Raw genomic sequence first — 21,920 nt, 5'->3', positions numbered from 1 at the left:
AATAAAGTAGAATACAGGACAAGTAAATAAAGTAGAATACAGGACAAGTAAATAGAGTAGAATACAGGACAAGTAAATAAAGTAGAATACAGAGCAAGTAAATAGAGTAGAATACAGGACAAGTAAATAAAGTAGAATACAGGACAAGTAAATAAAGTAGAATACAGGACAAGTAAATAAAGTAGAATACAGGACAAGTAAATAGAGTAGAATACAGGACAAGTAAATAAAGTAGAATACAGAGCAAGTAAATAGAGTAGAATACAGGACACGTAAATAAAATAGAATACAGGACAAGTAAATAAAGTAGAATACAGGACAAGTAAATAAAGTAGAATACAGGACAAGTAAATAGAGTAGAATACAGGACAAGTAAATAAAGTAGAATACAGTACAAGTAAATAAAGTAGAATACAGGACAAGTAAATAAAGTACATTACAGGACAAGTAAATAAAGTAGAATACAGTACAAGTAAATAAAGTAGAATACAGTACAAGTAAATAAAGTAGAATACAGGACAAGTAAATAGAGTAGAATACAGTACAAGTAAATAAAGTAGAATACAGGACAAGTAAATAGAGTAGAATACAGTACAAGTAAATAAAGTAGAATACAGGACAAGTAAATAGAGTAGAATACAGTACGAGTAAATAAAGTAGAATACAGGACAAGTAAATAGAGTAGAATACAGGACAAGTAAATAAAGTAGAATACAGTACAAGTAAATAAAGTAGAATACAGGACAAGTAAATAAAGTACATTACAGGACAAGTAAATAAAGTACATTACAGGACAAGTAAATAAAGTAGAATACAGTACAAGTAAATAAAGTAGAATACAGGACAAGTAAATAGAGTAGAATACAGTACAAGTAAATAAAGTAGAATACAGGACAAGTAAATAGAGTAGAATACAGTACAAGTAAATAAAGTAGAATACAGGACAAGTAAATAGAGTAGAATACAGTACAAGTAAATAAAGTAGAATACAGTACAAGTAAATAAAGTAGAATACAGTACAAGTAAATAAAGTAGAATACAGTACAAGTAAATAAAGTAGAATACAGGACAAGTAAATAGAGTAGAATACAGTACAAGTAAATAAAGTAGAATACAGTACAAGTAAATAAAGTAGAATACAGGACAAGTAAATAGAGTAGAATACAGTACAAGTAAATAGAGTAGAATACAGGACAAGTAAATAGAGTAGAATACAGTACAAGTAAATAAAGTAGAATACAGTACAAGTAAATAGAGTAGAATACAGGACAAGTAAATAAAGTAGAATACAGTACAAGTAAATAAAGTAGAATACAGTACAAGTAAATAAAGTAGAATACAGTACAAGTAAATAGAGTAGAATACAGTACAAGTAAATAGAGTAGAATACAGTACAAGTAAATAGAGTAGAATACAGGACACGTAAATAAAGTCGAATACAGTACAAGTAAATAGAGTAGAATACAGTACAAGTAAATAGAGTAGAATACAGGACACGTAAATAAAGTCGAATACAGTACAAGTAAATAAAGTAGAATACAAGACACGTAAATAAAGTAGAATACAGTACAAGTAAATAAAGTAGAATACAGGACACGTAAATAAAGTAGAATACAGTACAAGTAAATAAAGTAGAATACAGTACAAGTAAATAAAGTAGAATACAGGACAAGTAAAAAGAGTATTATACAGGACAAGTAAATAAAGTAGAATACAGGACTAGAAAATACTATATACTACAATTACAGTAATGATATACAGAGTCAGTAAATATAGAAGTGAAGCTAGGTGCTGAAACAAATGAAGATACATTCATGTAAATTTATGTTTATTATGTATGTATCATCAGAGGCAGTAATAGACTTATTTACAACAAGATGTACACAACTACTTTCTAGTAACAGCCACATGCTAGTGTCAATCTATAGAAACACTAAATAAGGAGTGAATACATACTTTCGACAATGATTGGACAATTACATCATCAAATTCCTACTCCTAACTCTCTACTTATATTTAAAGTAGGAATGTAAGGTTATACATTTTTTTGTTTAGTAGAAATCAACGTCTTTTTGATCAAACCTTATGAAACTTGCCATAAATATCCCATAAGTCATAGCGGAGACTGTAGTTTATGAACGCACCTTTCGCTTCTCACCACCACGGGTCATGCCAAGTTCATCTGCTATTCTAATATTTTCCTTCAAAGAATAAGAAAATTACGTCATTCGCGCATCCATGTGTTAATTTAAGGCTGCATGTTAATTAGAGACTCTTAACTCTATACAGAAATTGGATTTCATGAAGTATTCGGGCAACTGTTTCCTACTGTAATAGCGCTATGTAAGAAAGGGCACATTTACGGATTAGTTCTTGTATATGGGATAAGAATTTCGTAATGCGGCCCGTGTCACGAGCGTTCCAAATTTATATGGCCCCTTGGTCGAAAAAAAAAAGGTAAGGCACTTCTTGTTAAAGATAATGAATATTACCTTTTCACCTATGTTTTGTGCCATATCGACCTTTTCAAATTGATAGTTTTATTATTTAAATATCAAAACATGGCGTATGAGGACAGGACATTGAAAGGGAGATAATGCTGCATTCATTGTATGATGTGAAAGGTGGACTGCATTATTTATTATCCATCTTGTGTGTTATGACACAACCAGACAGATTGAGTTACCAATGTTAAATTACTTTATTGATTACACACTATCATTAGAAGATGTTGTGAATGGTTTCGGCTCGGCTAGACGGGAAATCTAAAAAGCTTACCTGAATAATTAATAACCAATAAAGGTAAACAGCCCATGTATTTGTTTCTTAAGTATCAAGCTCTCAAAACATTTGATCATTTGCCTTCAAGCTCCACCACCTTCAATACGGCTGATTGATCGAAGCATTTGAATTCACTATTAAATGTTGGATCTATATCTCAAATCGAACAGGCATAAGACACCCCAAAGCTTGGTAAATTACAATAGCAATTAAGAGACTATTGCTTTGCCTTTTCTCAATCTATATAATTTCAGATGGGTTATAAATAGTATTTCTTTTTTTTTATTTCTTTACTTTCTCGATCGTATATCTTTAGACATTGTCAATCACATCACAGGAGAACTAGGGAAACTATACAAAAAAATGACTCTAATCAATTGTGCAATATCTATTGCATTTGTAGCTTGATGCTGTCTGTTTAGTACGCAAATGACTAAAAAATAAACATTAAAAATATTTTGCATTGGATTTTTAAAACTTCCCTTTGTAGAGTAAAATTATATAATATTAATTACGGATGCGTAATAATACGTTCGAACGAGAAAACTATTTTTATGTGAAGATAAAAGTGGACTTCTAAGGGAAGCAATTCATATGATGCAAGGATCCTATTCATACATCTATCCATACAACATCAAAACTTAAGCTTAAAAAAAACATGATTAAAATAATAAAGAAACGCGGATCAAAACAACTTATCATTTTCTGAACGGTATATACATTATAATAATGGTAAATATAGAGAAGAAATTATTGCACAGTCAAATTCATTTGTTCCGTTGGAGCCTTTTGTAACTAAGAGGATACAATTCGGCTAAACATGTTGCCTCATACATTTCACAATGACAAACATTGGAGTATTTTTTTTCGCTTATTAAATAAATAAAATTTAAAAAAAAAGTTTAATTAATATAGGTATTTTCCTTATCCCTTTGTATTTTACATCTTTAGATTGTCACATTAACCATTAACAATTGAAAGCTTAGACAACAAACGTTTGTGTCGCTTTGTTGTGATCTTTAAGGAGGTTTTAGAATCTCTGAGACTCTTCCTCTAGAATGTCCTGTTTTTGAAGCTTCCTCTTGTTTCTTTTACAATCACTTGGTTGAATTAATGCGTAGTTTTGTTTCGGATCTTTTAAAATATCTTTTTTTTTTTTTGTTGTTGAACCTTTTTGGCCCTTCTAGAATTTTCGAGTTGTTTTGAGGCATTTTTTAATGAGTTCTTTTAGGATTTGAGTATATTTGCATAATGGAAGACCTACGCATCTCTAAACGTCTGCTGTTTGAAAGGGAAGGAATGCGCTCACAAGATGAACAAAGAAAAAAACGCTTTAAGAACACCCTCAAAGCTTCTCTGAAAGCCTTCAGCATTGACCAGCTACCTGGGAGACAGAAGCACATGACAGAGCATCATGGCGTCGCATTGTGTAAACTGGCTCTAAGGGCAAGAGAAAAGAGCTGGCAGTAGAAAAGGGTCAGAGAAAAGAAGCAAGGCCAATGACACTAGCTCCATCTGGATCACATGAAGAGGCAAAAAAAATACACTGCTAATTCTTCAGCCCCCTGGATGAAAAATGTGGTCATCATTGAACCACAATGGACTCTCTCTCTTTCTCTTTCTCTCTCTCTCTCTCTCTCTCTCTCTCTCTCTCTCTATATATATATATATATATATGTATATATATATTTATATTGTAGTGCTTTAAAGATTTTCTAATAGTTTTTGTAGGATCTATGCAATGTTCTTAAGGATGTGTTTTATTATACATTTATCTCAAGGCATAATATCCGTCCAAACACTGGTGTGTATCTCACAAAGTCTTTTAGACATATCTACAAGTCTCTACTGAGCTAGATGTTGGGTATTCCTCTTTTCCGAGGCTGCTACCTATGCCTGCCGTTGCTGCTGCTCGCTTTATAAATACAGGTCAAGCAGCACATTCCCAGCACCACGAGGATGACCACGGCGTAGACGGCAACGATGATAGCCACGCTGAAGAAGTAGAGTGACCGCTCACACCACTGACTTGGTCTGGACAGAGGGATACAAGCAGTAGATATCAGAACAAGAGAGCAAGGTCTTTGTAACTATATAATATATGAGTAACTTTAGAGTGCAAACATTAGTACAACTCTATCTATCTATCTATCTATCTATCTATCTATCTATCTATCTATCTATCTATCTATCTATCTATCTATCTATCTATCTATCTATCTATTTATCTATCTATCTATCTATCTATCTATCTATCTATCTATCTATCTATCTATCTATCTATCTATCTATCTATCTATCTATCTATCTATTTATGTATCTATCTATCTATCTATCTATCTATCTATCTATCTATCTATCTATCTATCTATCTATCTATCTATCTATCTTACTAATTTTCCTGTCGCAATACACTTTCTTAAACAGAATGACTTGAAAGCAATTTTTAATTATTATTATTATTATTATTATTATCGAGAAACATAAGCTAATACTTTTACCGTTAGTTCATTATTTGACACTGCCAGAATCGATATTCGTAAAGAAAAACCCAATTCATTGTAGTGCTCTTAACAAAGACCATAAAGGAAATGTGTGTGTTAAGTCTGTAACAGTGCTGCCGTCTGACTGGTAAATGGATTTTTGTTATATATTTTTTAATTAAAAAATTAACTTTTAAATTTTGTTTATTGAACTGAGCAATGTTATGTTTCAGTATCAATACGAAATCCCTGTCGTTTTGATAAAATAAAATATTGCTTATAATAGTTTCACATTTTTGAAACAAAGCTTATGTCAACTTAACCTTGTCTGCCTGGTACAAATATTTAAGATGTTGTTTTCCCCAGTTCCCATTCTCGGATTAAGTTGAAGCTTTGCACAACTATTGATTGTCGATGTCAACACATAGTTTATTAAGTACTGTGGGAATTAATTAAGTGTTTGCTTCCAAATATGGCTGTAAATGTGGGTATTTCCCTCAAAGATACTATTTCATTACTATTTTTTTTACTTTTTGTTTTGATTTTCCCTCTTATCTCTTACCTATGTAACATGGCCTTGAACTTTGGCCTCCAGATGCTCAGCACCCAGATTGTACCCAGTATGTGCCACGCTAGCAGGAAGAGGGAAAGTAGCACGTCCATGGTCCTGTATGTCCTACTGGTCACGCCTCGTTGACTGCTGACCGAATCATACAAGTTGTCTAGGCTTCCTTGATGGCGTTGCTAAAAAAAAAGACATTGACCCATGACTGTTATGAGTGTTGAATTTAAGTTAAAGGAAACTTTGTTATTTCTAATTAAAATACAAGCATTTTTACCTAATATAAACGATGTATATATATATATATATATATATATATATATATATATATATATATAAGCTTGCTATTTAAATGTTTTTCTATTTTTCATATTCCGAGTGTCTTCTGTAACAAAAATATTTTTATATTGGCCCTATATATTTATATTGTAATATGTTAAAAAAAATAGTGCCACTGAATAGCTATAGGTAAACCTTTAGTACGAATTGTTGCGTACCATAAAGTGCTACATAAAGATTGGTACAAACTAATATGGTGCGCCCTAAAAATCCCGAAATTTAAAATCCCAGTTCTCGGTGAGATTCGAACACAGGACCCTAGGTTTGGAAGCCAAGCGCTTAGCCACTAAGACCTTACGCCGAGTAGAAACACAGAAACTAATAATTTAAACTAGACTAAGCACGTTCTACTGAAACAGATAGTACACGTCTTTTTGTCACTGGTATCTCAGTTTATTCTCTTGACTTTTTCTACTATTCTAATACTTCAGTTTAGGAGGGGTAGCACCTTTTGTGTGTGATAGTAAGTGTATGTGTTTAGAGTGGCTGGTAGTGCAGTGTGTGTGCCTGTGTATGAAATGACCAGTGGACCTTGAGTGTACATGGTTGAGTGAACAGCAGTGTGTCAGGACTGTGTGTAAAAGGAAGTCAGTTTAGAGAACAAGTGGCTGGAGTAAAGAGCATAAACAGAGACTAATAAAATCATTGTGTTCATTGAAGCTCATGTTGTTTTAGTGTCTATTACAGGGGATAGGCAGTCATACCCCCTTTTTTTTAGGGTAGCTTGGCTCACTCTTGGTCCCCAATCGGTGCCCAACTCTCACCTGTGGCTCCCAGAAGCTGTAGCATGCGCAGCGGCCACACCCCGGAAACGGCTTTGACTGGCCGTCTAAACCAGGTAGAAGATATCTGACTTGTCCATGGCACACTTGTCCATGGCACACTTGTCCATGGCACTCAGTACACTGAGGTTCTGTCAAACCTAGCATGTGATGTCTGGACTTGGCGGCCTGTGAGTAACGTCACAAAACTAGACATATCGGACAGAAAGGCAAATACCAGCACAGTGCTGTGGAGCACTCTAGAGCAGGACAAGACACACAAAAAATCTCTGGTCATCCAATGCACCAAGACTCGTCCCTGGACGTCTTGACCAAATCTTGCTTCCGGAAAAGGATGGGCTTTAGGGTGAGAGAGTGAGGTTGACGTGTTGCGCGAATCCTCCTCACTTAAATCCAAATTCCAGCGCAAGTCACTAGTCATCCCCTCCAATTAAAATAGCAAAGCCCTCATCCCCCTGGATGAAAAAGTGGTCATCATCGAACCACGATGGACGAACTATAAAATACTTCAGTTTACATGAGTTACGACAGACACCCTTGTGGTTTCCTCAGAATGTATTCAATCTACACAACCAAACCATCCGCTCACCTTTTCCCAAAATTACACCAGAAACACGATATACACTCCACAACACTTAGGTTCTGTATACATTTATTTAAAAAAACAATATGATTTCATATGTTTCATTATTTTATTTGAAAGTCAGTTTGATGTATTGATTGAGACGTACATGGAGACTAAACAAATACCTAAAAATCATTGAAGAGCTACCTGAATTGATCGCCACAGAGTTATCCCAATCTTTACTAACCAAAAACATCCTCCAACCAAATGGAATATTGGAATTTTAGGCTCCAGTGGGCAATCATCTAAAAATTTCACACCTAATAGAAAAGAAATATTATGAATAAGTATCTAAAATTATATTGTGATCTTATATTTAAAGTTACTCATTCATTTTAAAGTTTTCTAATATGGAAAAAAACCTGAATATATATCAAAATGAAAGCAATTCATTTTATATTTTAATGAATAGTTGTTATTATAGTGAAATATAATTAAAACAATAAAAATGTAGAATTATACAGCATTAGAGACATATTTAAATGAAATGCACATGTTGAAGAGACTTCAAAGTTAAGATTTATCTGAAAAATGTGTTAGCGTACAAATATAAATAATGAAATAGAAAGAAAGAAAGAAAGATAGATAGATAGATAGATAGATAGATCGATAGATAGATAGATAGATAGATAGATAGATAGATAGATAGATAGATAGATAGATAGATAGATAGATAGATAGATAGATGGATGGATGGATGGAAAAATAGATAGATGGATGGATGTATGAATGGATGGATAGATAGATAGATAAAAAAGTTAGATAGATAGATAGATAGATAGATAGATAGATAGATAGATAGATAGATAGATAGATAAGATAGATAGATAGATAGATAGATAGATAGATAGATAGATAGATAGATCGGCATCTTTAAATGTGACAGTAAAGAATGATAAGGTTGATAGTCACTTTGCATGCGAGAAATAAACAGTTATAAACATCTAGGGAATGACGTTTTAAATGGAATATAATTGCTCGGGGACGAAAGGGCATTCCGCTAGCGGCCACACAATGACGTTATCAATGATGTATGTAAAGCATTACAGCAGAAATCGCTACAGTCTAGCAATGTCAAGGTTAAATATAGGACGAAGAATGTCGTTTGTATGCATGGTTAGTTGGCAGATCCCTGCAGGGCAACTAAGAGAGGTGACTACAAAAAGAATTTTAAAAATATTTTGGTATCGAATATTCATCATTTAATAAAAGAAAGCGACACTTCAAACTCTAAATGATTCAACGGGAGCGAACGTTTATAGTGAACTAGTCGACCCACGGCGTAGCATACGCCGTTATTTTGCCTTAAGCCAATGCAACCTGCCCGACCGCAGGGGGCCCCGCACTTGGAAAGGACCCGCGCTTATTCTAGGTGTAAGTTATTAAATTAAACCATTTTATAACTTATAACATATTTCCCGCAGCCTCCTGATTTACCAGGAGCAACTAGAAATCTCCTGAAATTGCAAACTATACGAAAGAGTCCTGGAAATCTCCGGAAATTATTACAATCTTTTGAAAACTCAAGAAAAAAATCTCCTGAAATATATAGACAAAAAATTGTCATTTTGGGTTGTCAAAGGAATATTGCAACCTTGATAAGATAATCGCATTCGGAAATTCCCGGATGTAATGCGTTAATGATTTAAGAACTCAGTATATTAATGTTAATCGTCTTCAAAGTCTAGATCTAAAGCCCTATCATTGGATTATTGTCAAATGTAGTATTTCTATTCATCTAAAAATGTTGCATTGTTATTTAAATTAACATTTATTAGTTATTACGTGAAAAAAAATCAATCTATACGCTATATCAGGAGGTATTGTCTTTAAAAAAAAGTATTTTCAATTTTTTCTGGTTAATTGTTTCAATCTACTTGGGCATAAAATAATTGCAGCTTGTATATGTCCAGTGTAAACACGAGGCCCGGTCTTAGTTCTATCCTCAATAAGACATTTCTATTATTTTCTGACACTTTCACAAATTGCGTCGTTCATTCTGTTGAGGATCTATCGTCCATTCTCTTTGCGATATTCAATAACAAAAAAAAAAAACTTCATCAAAATGTAAATTGTTCTAGACGGAGGAGATATTTGCCTGAAGCTCTAGAGAACAATCTCCTGCAAATATATCGACGCACTTTTTTTCTTACCCACTTAAGTTTTTTTGTTTGTGTTTTGGTTTATCTAGAAGAATATATATGCCATGTTTTCTAAACTAGAATGAAATGTGTCATTTAAAACGCGCATGTTATTTCTGTAAAAATAAAGAGGCCATTAATTAATACTGTCTAGATCATTATTATTGTTATTACTTTTGACTGGCGGATCGTTCATGTTCAGTGCGCTCTGGTCTAACCTTTTGTGTGTGTGTGGACCTCTAGGGGTAGGGGGCATCTGGGGGAAGGTTACAGTGCTGCTTTAAGGGCTAGGTGCTCATCCAACAAAGCTCAGCTCGAGTTTGGATTCGAGCTCTAGCCCCGTTTATATGATGACAAGCGGTAATGGCCACTCAACCATTATTGTACTTTACTAGCCTATAATAATTTTAGCGTGTGACCTGTCTGTCCGCCAGTCCATCCCGTTTAAATTGAAAAAAAAAAAAAAAAAAAAAACTTGAAAACATATTGAAAATCCGATATTATATTTTAGATCTGTCTGTTTTGTAAAAAAATTTGTAAACGTTATTTCTCCTGCACACCAATTTCGGATCAAGCTGAAATTCTACACAATAATCTTCTTTACCTGGATAAACAAGAACCAATAACAAAATCCAAACTACACAGAGATATTTCATGTGTTTTGTTCTAAGTGAAAGTGGCACTGCATAAAGAACATAAGAAGACGTGGATAAAAGACAATGCATAGAGCCACTGAAACAGAAACAAGCAAGTATATATTTTTTTTCTAAATCCTTCTTTTAAGAAACAAACATTATCTAAGGGGAATAACTCCACACTTACAGTCAGGGCTTTTTTTGTGACGACACTTTTTTTTTTAAATATTACTTTTCTTGTAGTTTAAGGTATATAATTAATTTTTAGTAGTTAAAAGCTAGGCAATCAACGACTGAGTACCGGCACCTAATCACTGAGTACCGGAACCTATTTTTTGTACAAAAAAGCACTGCTTGCAGTTATATATATATATATATATATATCAACAATGCAGAAGTTATTTACCTTTTTATAACAACCAAAGTAATTAATTACAAATAAGGAAATAATAATAATAATCTTTATTATCCGTATGGAAGTTTCTCTTACAATTTGTGCATTACACCAAACAAAAAACATTATAACTATAAAAAACCAAAGTGTACATTCACACCAGACTCACTCATAGTTTAGGCCCTACATGTGACAAAGTCTATACCAGATTGTTCTTATTTAATGATTTGATTGCCAGGGGAACAAAAGAGTGTTTGTGTCTGTTTGTCTTTGCTATCGGTGTCTTGTATCTCTTTTGTGATGGTAAAATGACTAATGGGTTAATTTTTTTTATTGATTCATGTTTTAGTGGTTACAATAAATAATTGTTTTACTACAGAAATAACGTGTTCAGTTATCTAAAGGGACGTAACCCTGTATATTTAACCGCATCTGTAAATACTGAATAGTTAGTTTCCCTTGTTGTTATCGAACAAAATAATAAATAACCAGTAATTTATTGACTGGAGCCGCGGTGGCTGAGCGGTAAAGTGTTTGGTTTCCGAACGTGGGGTCCCAGGTTCGAATGCTGGGATCTTGTAATCTTTGGGATCTTTGGGCGCCTCTGAGTCCACCCAGCTCTAATGGGTACCTGACATTAGTTGGGAAAAAGTACAAGAGGTTGGTCGTTGTGCTGGCCAGATGACACCCTCGTAAATCGTAAACCAAAGAAACAGAAGACATTTACATCATCTGTCCTATAGACCACAAGGTCTGAGAGCGTAACTTTACTCTTGCTTTACTTAATTTATTAATTGGTTATTTTTTTTGTTTACTGATACATGTCTTGTCTATACCAATGAATAATTGGACAAAGTTTCAACTTGATTAAAGAATGGGTATGGGAGAAATAACGCGTAGTGACTATTTACCAGCCGGACAGACAGACAGACAGAGAGAGTTGACACTAAGTTAGCTTTCGGATACACGTGCCAGGGCCAGAGCATACCCTTGATAGACAAACATGAGCTATATTTTCCCCCTCAAGATGTCAACCAAATAGGAAGTGATATAGCAACATGTCCGATGCTAAAAGCCAAAAGAGCGAGCCGCTAATTGACTCTTGTAAGCATCTTATTGTGTTTTTCAGACACGAAGAACAGCGTCTCTTTGTTTTAACAAGGTCCACAAACAATGGAAACAAAGAGAATACCCCGAGGGCTTTTTGTGAGCATGGAAGATGCAAAATAAAGACCTGGAAACTATTTCGTTGTGTTTGTTTTTTATCTAATATAAGTAACATCTTTTATACTACACACAATTATGATTTAACTGTATACTATAATATATTACATTGTGTCACAATAGTTTAGTTTGAAGGGTAACTTACAGTAGATTTTAAAGAGTATTTGACTAAAGCAAGTAGAGGCTAAACATGCAATACAAAAAAACAACCAAAAAAAAAAACTTTAAAAAAAAAAAAGCTTATCTAAAGGGGAAGAACTCCGTCCTTAAAATTATAACAATCAATAATAGCTATTTCCTTTATTCGATATCAAATAAAATAATTCATACCAATAATTAAATGACTAATTGAATATTTTTTTAGAGACTCATATTTGTTAGAAACAATAGATAATTGTTTCAAGTATCAACTTCATCGGAAAATGCGTGAGGCAGAAATAGCGTTAACACTAAGTAAAGGGGACTAAACCCAACAAATTTAGCCATAACTGTGAATACTGAAGGAATAGTTTCCCTTGTTGGGATCAAACAAAAGGATTACGTGTAATTAATTTTCTTATTGATTACTTTTTTAGCGGCCCCCGAAAGGGGAAAAGACGCTATTAGTTTAGTGTGGAATATCTGTCCGTCCGTCCGTCCCGTTTAGATTACGTAAACTATTAAAGATAGAGAAAATTCGACATCATATTATTTAGAAAATTCAAAGTTCTGATGCAACGGCTACTTTTTTTCTGAAAGAGAAAAGTCTAATTTTTTAAAATCAATTATGCAAGCAGTTTTTTCATAAAAATACACCACTTTTACAACTATTCACTATTAATAGTAACAAACACGGGAGACTCTTTAGTAGGGGGGATGGAGATGTACCATATCTATAACACATTTATGCAAATGGTTTTAGATTTTTTGTCAAAAATATTATTTTTTTTACATTTGTATTGCTAAGTTAAGTAAGTTTTGTCATACTAGCTAACACATTTACACAAAAAAACGTTTTCTTTTTTTTAAACTGAAAAAAAGTTTATTTAGTATGCATATAAGTTGGGCATAATTTAAAACAACAAATAATAAGCAGTTCTTCAGATTATCACATTGACTGCATTGCACATCCACTCATACAACACTGAACTCAAGGAATTTTTTTTTTTACGGAAATTTTTTTTTCTTGACGATTTGAATCAGAGATTGACCCTTTACAAAACAATTAGATCAATTAGATATTCATTATAAGACATCAGTTAGGCCAGGTTCACACCTAACTTCTCATTCACCTATCACCTATCCTTTGGTCTGCTGGATCGCTGGGGCACCACAAAAGATCTGTAAACCTTCTTTCTCCTTTTCTCTTTGTCATTTGTCTTTGATAGAATTTCATTCTGTTGTTCTTTCTGAAAATATTGAAACCTGCCTTTTAACCTGTCTGGGTGGACCACTTCGGGGGCCGATTTTGAGTTTGTGTTTCCACACAAACTGTCTTTGTAACCTTGTTTTTATCGATTCATGTCATGTCTATAATATTGAATTATTGTGCGAAGTTTAAAAGATCCGAGAATGCGTGTGTGAGAAATACCGTGTAGGCTACACAATTTTTACACGACAGACAGACAGACAGACAGAGTGCGTTGATATAAGCTTTGTAAAAAAAAAAGAAAAAAAAAAGATAAATGATACTGCCATTCGGAATGTTTTGTTAAAATAGTTAACTAGCGTTTGTGGTAGACATCATGATAGTAATTAATTTAGCTTCCGAGAAACTACAGAAATTTATTTAGCTTCATTCATTTAGATCTAGATACTTTCAGATGACAAAGAAACAGCAACATACATCTCAGATGCTTTATTAGATGACCTGTGTGCATTTGATATTTTTATTTTCTAAAATTCTACTAGAAAGAGTACAATATTCACATTTTCCATTGCTACATAGCAAGAACTCTAATTTAAAACAAGGAAAACCTTTAATTAAAAACTTTTAAATCGGTTGCATACATTTTTAATGATTTAGGTTGAAACTTGAAGTTGTCATCATCATCATCATCATTTAACTCCATTTAACTCTTGAGAGGTTCAAATGGTCTCTTACAAAAGCCTTGGACAGAAACTGCAGTTTTGCGTAGAGTATGTATGTCACCATACAGGTCAAGACTTTTTGGTTTCCCAGGCCTGTCGAGACGGAGATCAGCAAGTCTGGGGCAGTCAAAAAGAATATGAGTCACATTTTCCGCTTGTACCCCGCAGGGGGAGGAGTTTAGATAAAACTAATCCGGATTCAAATATAAGTACTTGACATCAATTCCGTTTCAACAGTATATAGTATTGGAGACAAGGTGTACTTAATGTCACTCTAATACATTGTCGTACTTTAATATAACAAAACTGTGTTAACATCTATAGCTTTATTACACTGAATGACGAAAATAACTACACACATAGTAAAGATTAAGACACGGAATATGGTCAGTACACAATCTCATCTTATGAAGGAGGAAACATTAGCTACAATACAAATATCTTCTTCGAGATGAAGCATTGAGTACACAATAGGCAACTTTGAGAAAGGTGAATATTTGCTATTGTCACGGATGAATGTGTGTGTTTGTGTATACTTTATTTTTACTCATATATTATAGATATCCATTGGCAGGTATGTGCGAATGACCGGAAGTGTGTAAGTTTTAGATAAGCACAGAGGCCAGTGTGTGATGTATGCTATCAAGAATACTCAAGTGTTGTGGATGAAGTTATTGTGTTTTTATATGTACAGCTGAGCCCGAGGGACACCCAGACGCGCAGTAAGAAACTAGTGTACTTTCCAGTCAATTGAAAATGTGAAGAAGTGTCTGATACACTGCAATACAAGTATCTTAATTATAGCTTTTATATAAGCGCTACTTTCATGCTTATAGGTTGCTCAGGGCGCTATGGTCCAATCTCATTTGTGGAGCATTGGGTGGGAGTGGGTCTCTGGGAGAGGATTTTCCGTGCTGTCTATTGGCGCTCAGTAAATGCTACTCTGCTCGTGTCGGGTTTCGAGCCTACATAGGTAGCCAGGCCTGGAGAAGTGGCAGTGTACTACGCCAACAGAACATGATCATCCTTTAACAGAGAAGCACCAGCCAGACTATACACTCATTTGAAGGGTATGGACATTTGCTGCAATATAAAAACACTTAAGGATGTAGATCTTAATGTATATAAAAACCGCACTGTAAAGTATTGATTTTTTTCTCTCCCCTTACAGACGCGTTTTAACTTCATAGTCTGTGTCTGACTGGCTCAAACCATTAATAGTTAATTGTAAGAAAGAATGGTATTGTTATTGCCGGTATTATCTCCCTTGTTTTGTTTTTCTAAAAATAGTACTAATTAAAAAGAATAATTTGCGAGAAATGGTCTGGCAGGTCGTGCTATCCATCAAAATCATACAAAGGCGGATGGGAGAATAGAAGTGACTGCACTTAATTTCGATTTCGCACAGGTTAAAGGTTGAAAAGTTAATTGAACGATGCTATGCGTGATCAGAGGCGGCGTCGCTAGGGTTGGTGTCACACGGTGCGGTTAGGAAATGATGTCCTCCTCCCGCAGCCCTAATCGCGCTATTTTGTCGGCGCTATTTTGTCGGCGCTATTTTGTCCGCGCTATTTTGTCTGCGCTATTTTGGGCGCTATTTTGTCGGCGCTATTTTGTCGGCGCTATTTTGTTTGCACTATTTTGTCGGCGCTATTTTGTCCGCGTTATTTTGTCGGCGCTATTTTGTCGGGGTACCGATATAAATAGTAAATATATATATATATTTTTTAACAACTATGTTCAATTATTTTATTTTTACTAATTGTAAACATTTCTATAGAAAAAAAATGCCAGTGTTAGTTTTTGTTCGATTTTTTGTTAAGTTGAGATAGGTACAATACCATCAGGGAGTCCACATACAAGGATTTTGCAAATATAGGCAAATCATAAATAAATATAAATCATGATTATGGCACTTTAATTTAATAATTTTTTTTCCTCTTTCAAAGATGTTGAAAAATAAAATGCGAAAGGGGAGATAACTTTAAAAATAATCTATTTGTCACATCTGCATGCTATATACCTGGCCAAGTAGATTCAAACATTATATATCATATATAACATTATTAATCATAATTGTCACATGCCAATTACTGATTAACAGATGAATTATTTGCTTCTTCGAAGATTAAAAATAGTTATCATAGAAAAGTATATTATAATTCATATCAAAAAGTCAGACAGACTAATTAGCAAATGAACTGTTAGCACTGACAGCACGCAAGAAATACGTACATATTAAAAAGTTATAGAAATAAAGAACAAGAAATCTAAAAAAAAAAAAAAAAAAAAAGAAGCGCGGACTTAAAAAAAAGTTAAACTCATTATCTGGTCACGATCATATTAAAGGAGGCGTGCTAGCCGCTCAGCAGGGCGAACTCATCGCGTGTGGTATTTTACACTTGAAGGAACCAACAAACCATAAAGTATGAAGCGTGCCTAAACATGTATAATGAAGTCTTACGTTTAAGCAGAATAGTAGCTACCAGCTCGTGTGTTTTAAACTAAGGAGAATATAGTTAAAAGCGTCTAGAAATGAGGGGTGCACCGCAAAGGAATTTTTTATATCCGGCCGGAGCTGGATATGACCGGATAATAAAATATGATATTGGGCCGGAGCCGAAAACCTACATGTCTTCTGAATAGATCATGATACTGAACTTTTTGCGAAATTATTAAATATTATAACTATATTCGTATAATTTTGTTTGTTTTTTTACTTTAATTCCAGGTCTGAAAGGGGAACTTTACTTAATTTATTTACTATTGATCGATTAAAGCAAAACATCATTTATTAACAGATAGCCCTTTCACAATTTAATCCGTGTAACATGACTGTAAAGCAGGCATGTCAAACATAGCGTTGGCGGGCCGCATGCGGCCCCCGACCACTTTGCATGTGGCCCGCTTGGCCACCTCAAGAATTATAAAAATAATGTTAAATTATTAAGCGTTTAACAGTCACCACTACTATCCAGTAACAATCAACTTCGTTGAACTTATGAACTTATGAACTATTCTTTAATGATCAGATTTGTAAAAAACAAATAATTTCTTGAAAATTTTCGTTTATTTCTTAACTTCGAATTATCTTTCAAGCTATCTTGTAAGTTTAGTGTTGATTTGTTAACTTTTTCATTATTATGAATTGTTTAATAATCACATTATAAATAAGCCAATATGTTACAGTTAGACTTACATTTGTCACAAATCATTTAGTGAAGGTGATTTTATTAAGGAGTGTGTCGTTAAAGCTGCCGATGTAATTTATCAAGAAAAGGTGAAAGCATTCAAAGAAATAACATTAACTAGGAACATACTGCCAGATAAAATAAATAACATGTCAGTTAGCTTGCGTAAAAAAATAGCTGATTTTTAATTCTTTTCATTGGTTCTCGATGAGTCCACTGATGTAACGGGTGTAGCACAGTTGGCTATATTCATAAGGGCTTGTGACAGAAATTTTAATATACATGATGAGCTACTTGAGCTGTGTTCTATGCATAACATCACAACAAGCGAGGATGTTTTTAGAGATATTACAGGAGGTGATATTGCAGTACTATTTATCTTTGGTAAAGCTAGCTAGTTTAGCAACGGATGGCGCACCAACCATGATTGGGGTAAGAAATAGTGTTGGTGCAAAGCTGTTAGCAAAAATAAGAGACTGATGATAATTTATATTTGCTTATTTTCAGTGCACCATTCACCAAGGAGAATTATGTGCAAACATGTGCTAAGACCAGGTTCAGTCGCTATCAATTTTATTCGTACTCGTGGCTTAAATCATTGCCAATTTTCAATTTTCTGGATGACATTTTTATGTTCAGAAATACAATTTCCTCAGGCAGTGCAAAAAATCTATTCAATGCGTAATGACAGGAGAGCCAGCGTGTAGTTTGAGACGCTATGGCGAGGGCAAAGAATTTTCCTTTTTTTTCCTTGATCTAACATTTTTTAGTTATTAAGAGCAAGCAATATAGTCACTCTATAAGATGTATAAATGAGGTATTTTAAAAAATATGTTTTAATATTTTTATTGTTAACTCTGCAACTGCAACAGCATTATTAATCCTGATAATCTTTAAATATTTATTAAACTTGAATAACTTAATTAGTCTAGGCAAATCTCTTGACCTTGAAATTCTAAATCTTTATTGAATTGGGTAACATTAATATCCTTAGTAAAGTCGGTTATCTTAGCAGACGTCAATTGTTTCAAAAGTCCAATACTCAATAGGGACGTTAAAGGGAAACAATTCGAACAAAACCAAAAAAACGAGAAAATCATTTTAAAAATCTTTTTTTTTTTAAAAAAAAGACTATACCTCTATTATTTAACTTCAAAAATAATATATAAAATTATACAAAACAATAATTAATTTTAAAAATGTTTGGTTCGATTAGTGACACAGTCATCAGCAAGAACTTACGCATTTTTTTATTCGGCCATAGAGGAAGACATGTGATTTACTGTGATTATGTATTCAATATACGGACATCTAGATCAAACACCAGACTTGCAATTCTGATTTAGAATTCTCTAGTTCTAGTCTAGACTTACCTCTGGGACTATTATTAAAATGTAATCTATATGTTTTATTTATGTAAAAATATAAGGAACGCTTATAAGCTTCAATAAAATTGAAGAAACTTTAAAAAATTAATCAGTTTCAGCATAATTACGGTTATACGGCTGACTACGCCATGTTGGCTCTAGACCTAGATATAAGTCTCCAGCCAAATTTCCATTATTTTTTTTTTTGCTTTGAAAAATGTTAACGGTCAAACTAGAGTTTTCCCCAATATGGCCAACGAGCTAATAATTCATTTCTCATCGATATACACCAACTGTTTAATTTCTAGGAAAATCGTTAGAGGCGTTTTTGAGATCAGCTTTCCGGCTTCCTGGATCCAGGTTCCACGATGTTCTGAATTGAATAGAGGTATTGTAAAAAAAAAGTTTTACCTTTAAATTTGCCTTAAAAAAATTTAACAACAGACATAACTCTCGTAATATACGAGACTTTCGTCTTGACATAAACGCCAAGGAAAACTCATTATAGTAATATATATATATATAGTTGGGGCACAGCCATTGAAGAGCACGCAACGTTTTGACGCGAGAGGCTCTGACAATTTATAAAACACATAATTTGAATATAGTTAAACTTAAGTATTACACTGTACTATAGAGAGCATACAAGTTTCCCCTACCGCCCCACCCCCCAAAAAAATTTGAATAATTTTGACTATTACATGAAAAAATATTGCTTACTATGATTATGATATAAAAATAGTCACAAAAAAAATTGTAATCACAAATCTAATGGACAAAAATAACTATCGCTCTTTACATAAAAATACGTCTGAACACAAACACACATACATAACATAATATAATGTACATATATAATGACATTTCGCGCCACAACGGCCCGCGCCAAAACTGCTACGCCAAAACGACTATCGCGCCAAAACGACTGCTCAAAATGCTGCTTCGGCCAGGGGAGTAGCAATCAAGGCATGGGGCTTTTCATAGCGCGTCGGACCATGAGTACAAGGGGCCATGGAAAGAAAAATAAACGTCAATTATGTTTGAACGTAAGAATTGTATGTGTCAAAGTATTATCCTGCATTACTTCTAAGCAGTCTTTACTGACATTAAATGAGATTAGTAATTGAAATAGGTAGTGCCTGCATTGGAATCTGGAATGCCGTCTGGTAAATTCAAGATTAAAAAGCTTTTTATCGAATTCAACCTATTGTATGAGAACCAACCTTCATACTACTGAACCAATGCCCACTGGTAACCCGCAACGCTACTGGACACAGTGCGTAATAACGACTAATACATTCTACGAAATGCGTCAGCAGCTTTTTTTTGTCCTGTTTTTTTTTAATGACATCTGCATAGTTTTAGTTTCTAGGTCACTAGGAGACTGCAATGGGAGGATTACTCCGGATTAACCTGGCATAATTATCTCCTCTGACGTTGGGTATTAGCACTTTGACGTCAGAACACCGTAGGAGAGGCACCAGGATTTGTCCGTGACCCCCCCCCCCATTTTTTTTCCCCTGTCGAAAAAAAAATAGACTGTTTTGCTTTCTTCGTTGATTTAGTACAAGAAATATCAGGCACAATATGATAAAGAGATAGAGATGGGCTAGAGCTAAAGAATTAACAGAAATCGTCAGATTATAGAGGCTTGTTTATATTCTTTAGCGATGACTTTGAGTTGAATATAGATTGTTTATGAGTGAAGACCTTTCTTTTTTTTTCCCATTCTATTCTTGACCTATACAGCAAAGCAAACAAAATATGACCTTTGCATAAAACAAAACATGTTTACAAAACACAGCATCGAACTTGGCGATCATCATAGAATTCATTACCATCTCGTTATTTTTTCAATGTATTCCTTTTATTTGTTTCTCAAGTATTTGTTAAGTTAAAATAATCTTAATGAAGTAATAGGCCTACACTTAATAAACAATATCGTTGTCTTATTAATTACAGACTGTACTTCAAAAATTATTTATAAAAAAAGGAAAGGAAATAATTACATCCTAGGAGAATCTATGCGTAATTCTAGTCGTGCTAATTAATAGAAGAAAATTTGACTAAATACTTTTTTGGGTGTTGTTTTTTTTTTTTTAGTAGCGGGGGGAGGGGGGGGGGGGAGGAGGGGATTTTGTTCATACAAACGTTTCATGTTCTAATGGCATCTGGAAAGAAAGACAACTCGTATGAAACGGTCCTAGATATAAAACGTGGAATAAGAATTAGCTAAACACAAAACAGCCACTAAATACATCTTCAGATTTTAGGAGCGTTATTATTGTCTATGGCATGTTGGGTTTCGATAAAATTATAGTACCTTGTCAGCTTGTCGTGTGATTAAAAAGGCCAATCCTTGTTGATGCACATGTATGATTAAGTAAGAGAATTATTGCTAGTTAACTATGCTACTCTAGACAATCTAATCAACATTAATGTTGAAGATTAATCTTCGGCATATCTATCAATATACCCTGAAAAAGAGAATTCACATTTATTTGGTGGTCTAACCTTGACGTTTGAGGGTATCATGTGTAGTCAATTTTAAGAACCACCAGCGTTTTAGTCCCAATATGATGTCAAGTGTTTTTAAAATCTTAGTGGACAACTTTTTTTCCCCCATCTTTTGTTAAAGCAGAAACAAAAAACGTAATTTCCCTTTGGATTTGAAACAGATTTTATGTCTCGTAATTATATTTACTGACACAAAAAAATAATTTGACCTTAGCATACTTTCTGTATTATCTTTAGATGAATGGCTTGGATAATAATGTTCATGAGTCTAATCTCACGGGTTCAGTGCAAAGTCTCAAATTATGTCAACACTAAATTATAAGTCCTAGGAAGTAGATTGAATTTCTTTGAGACTTGGGCTCTGATGATCCAGATGTCAACACGAGGTCAGCGTTAAATCTAGTTTTGTCAGACTTTTGAAACCTCCAAGCAGGCGACCTTGTTCATCACATGATAAGCGGTTTAAGATTACGTCACAAAAATTTGCAAACAGTTTTTTTCCCCCACATTTTTCTTGACGAAATAACCAGAGTGTTCTCCCTTGTCTCGTCTGCAGACTATTAAAACTTCAGCAGAAGATAGTGCGTCATATATCTTTATAACCTTTACTTTTTACACTGATACATTAAAAAGTAAACAGATTACTTAAGAAACAAAGCTAGATTAAAGAACAATTGGGGAAAATATTTTCAATTCTTGATCTTCTAATCCCCCCCCCTTTTTTCCCTTTTATCTGCAGTAGAAACAACAACAACACCAATAACAGGTAAATATATGTAAAATCATTATGAAATCCTTGACATTTTTAA

The 21,920-nt window shown here is 33.8% G+C and overlaps 1 protein-coding gene across 1 annotated transcript in view; it reads right to left on the bottom strand.

Moving 5' to 3' along the window:
• Positions 1-1,296: 1,296 nt before the first annotated feature.
• The window catches only part of LOC106061921 (transmembrane protein 272-like), a 56,603-nt gene continuing 35,979 nt past the window's right edge, over positions 1,297-21,920 (bottom strand). Inside the window, exons 5-7 of the mRNA XM_056039738.1 lie at positions 7,720-7,832; positions 5,827-6,008; positions 1,297-4,815 (exon numbers count right to left, since the gene is read on the bottom strand). Coding sequence (XP_055895713.1) covers positions 4,668-4,815; positions 5,827-6,008; positions 7,720-7,832 — 443 coding nt within the window. The 3' untranslated portion in view covers positions 1,297-4,667. The remainder of the gene's footprint in view (positions 4,816-5,826; positions 6,009-7,719; positions 7,833-21,920) is intronic.

The sequence above is a fragment of the Biomphalaria glabrata genome, chromosome 8 (assembly GCF_947242115.1).
Source record: "Biomphalaria glabrata chromosome 8, xgBioGlab47.1, whole genome shotgun sequence".
Taxonomy (NCBI): Eukaryota; Metazoa; Mollusca; class Gastropoda; family Planorbidae; genus Biomphalaria; species Biomphalaria glabrata.
The sequence above is the reverse complement of the archived record's forward strand: the minus strand, read 5'-3'. Positions and strand labels throughout refer to the sequence as shown.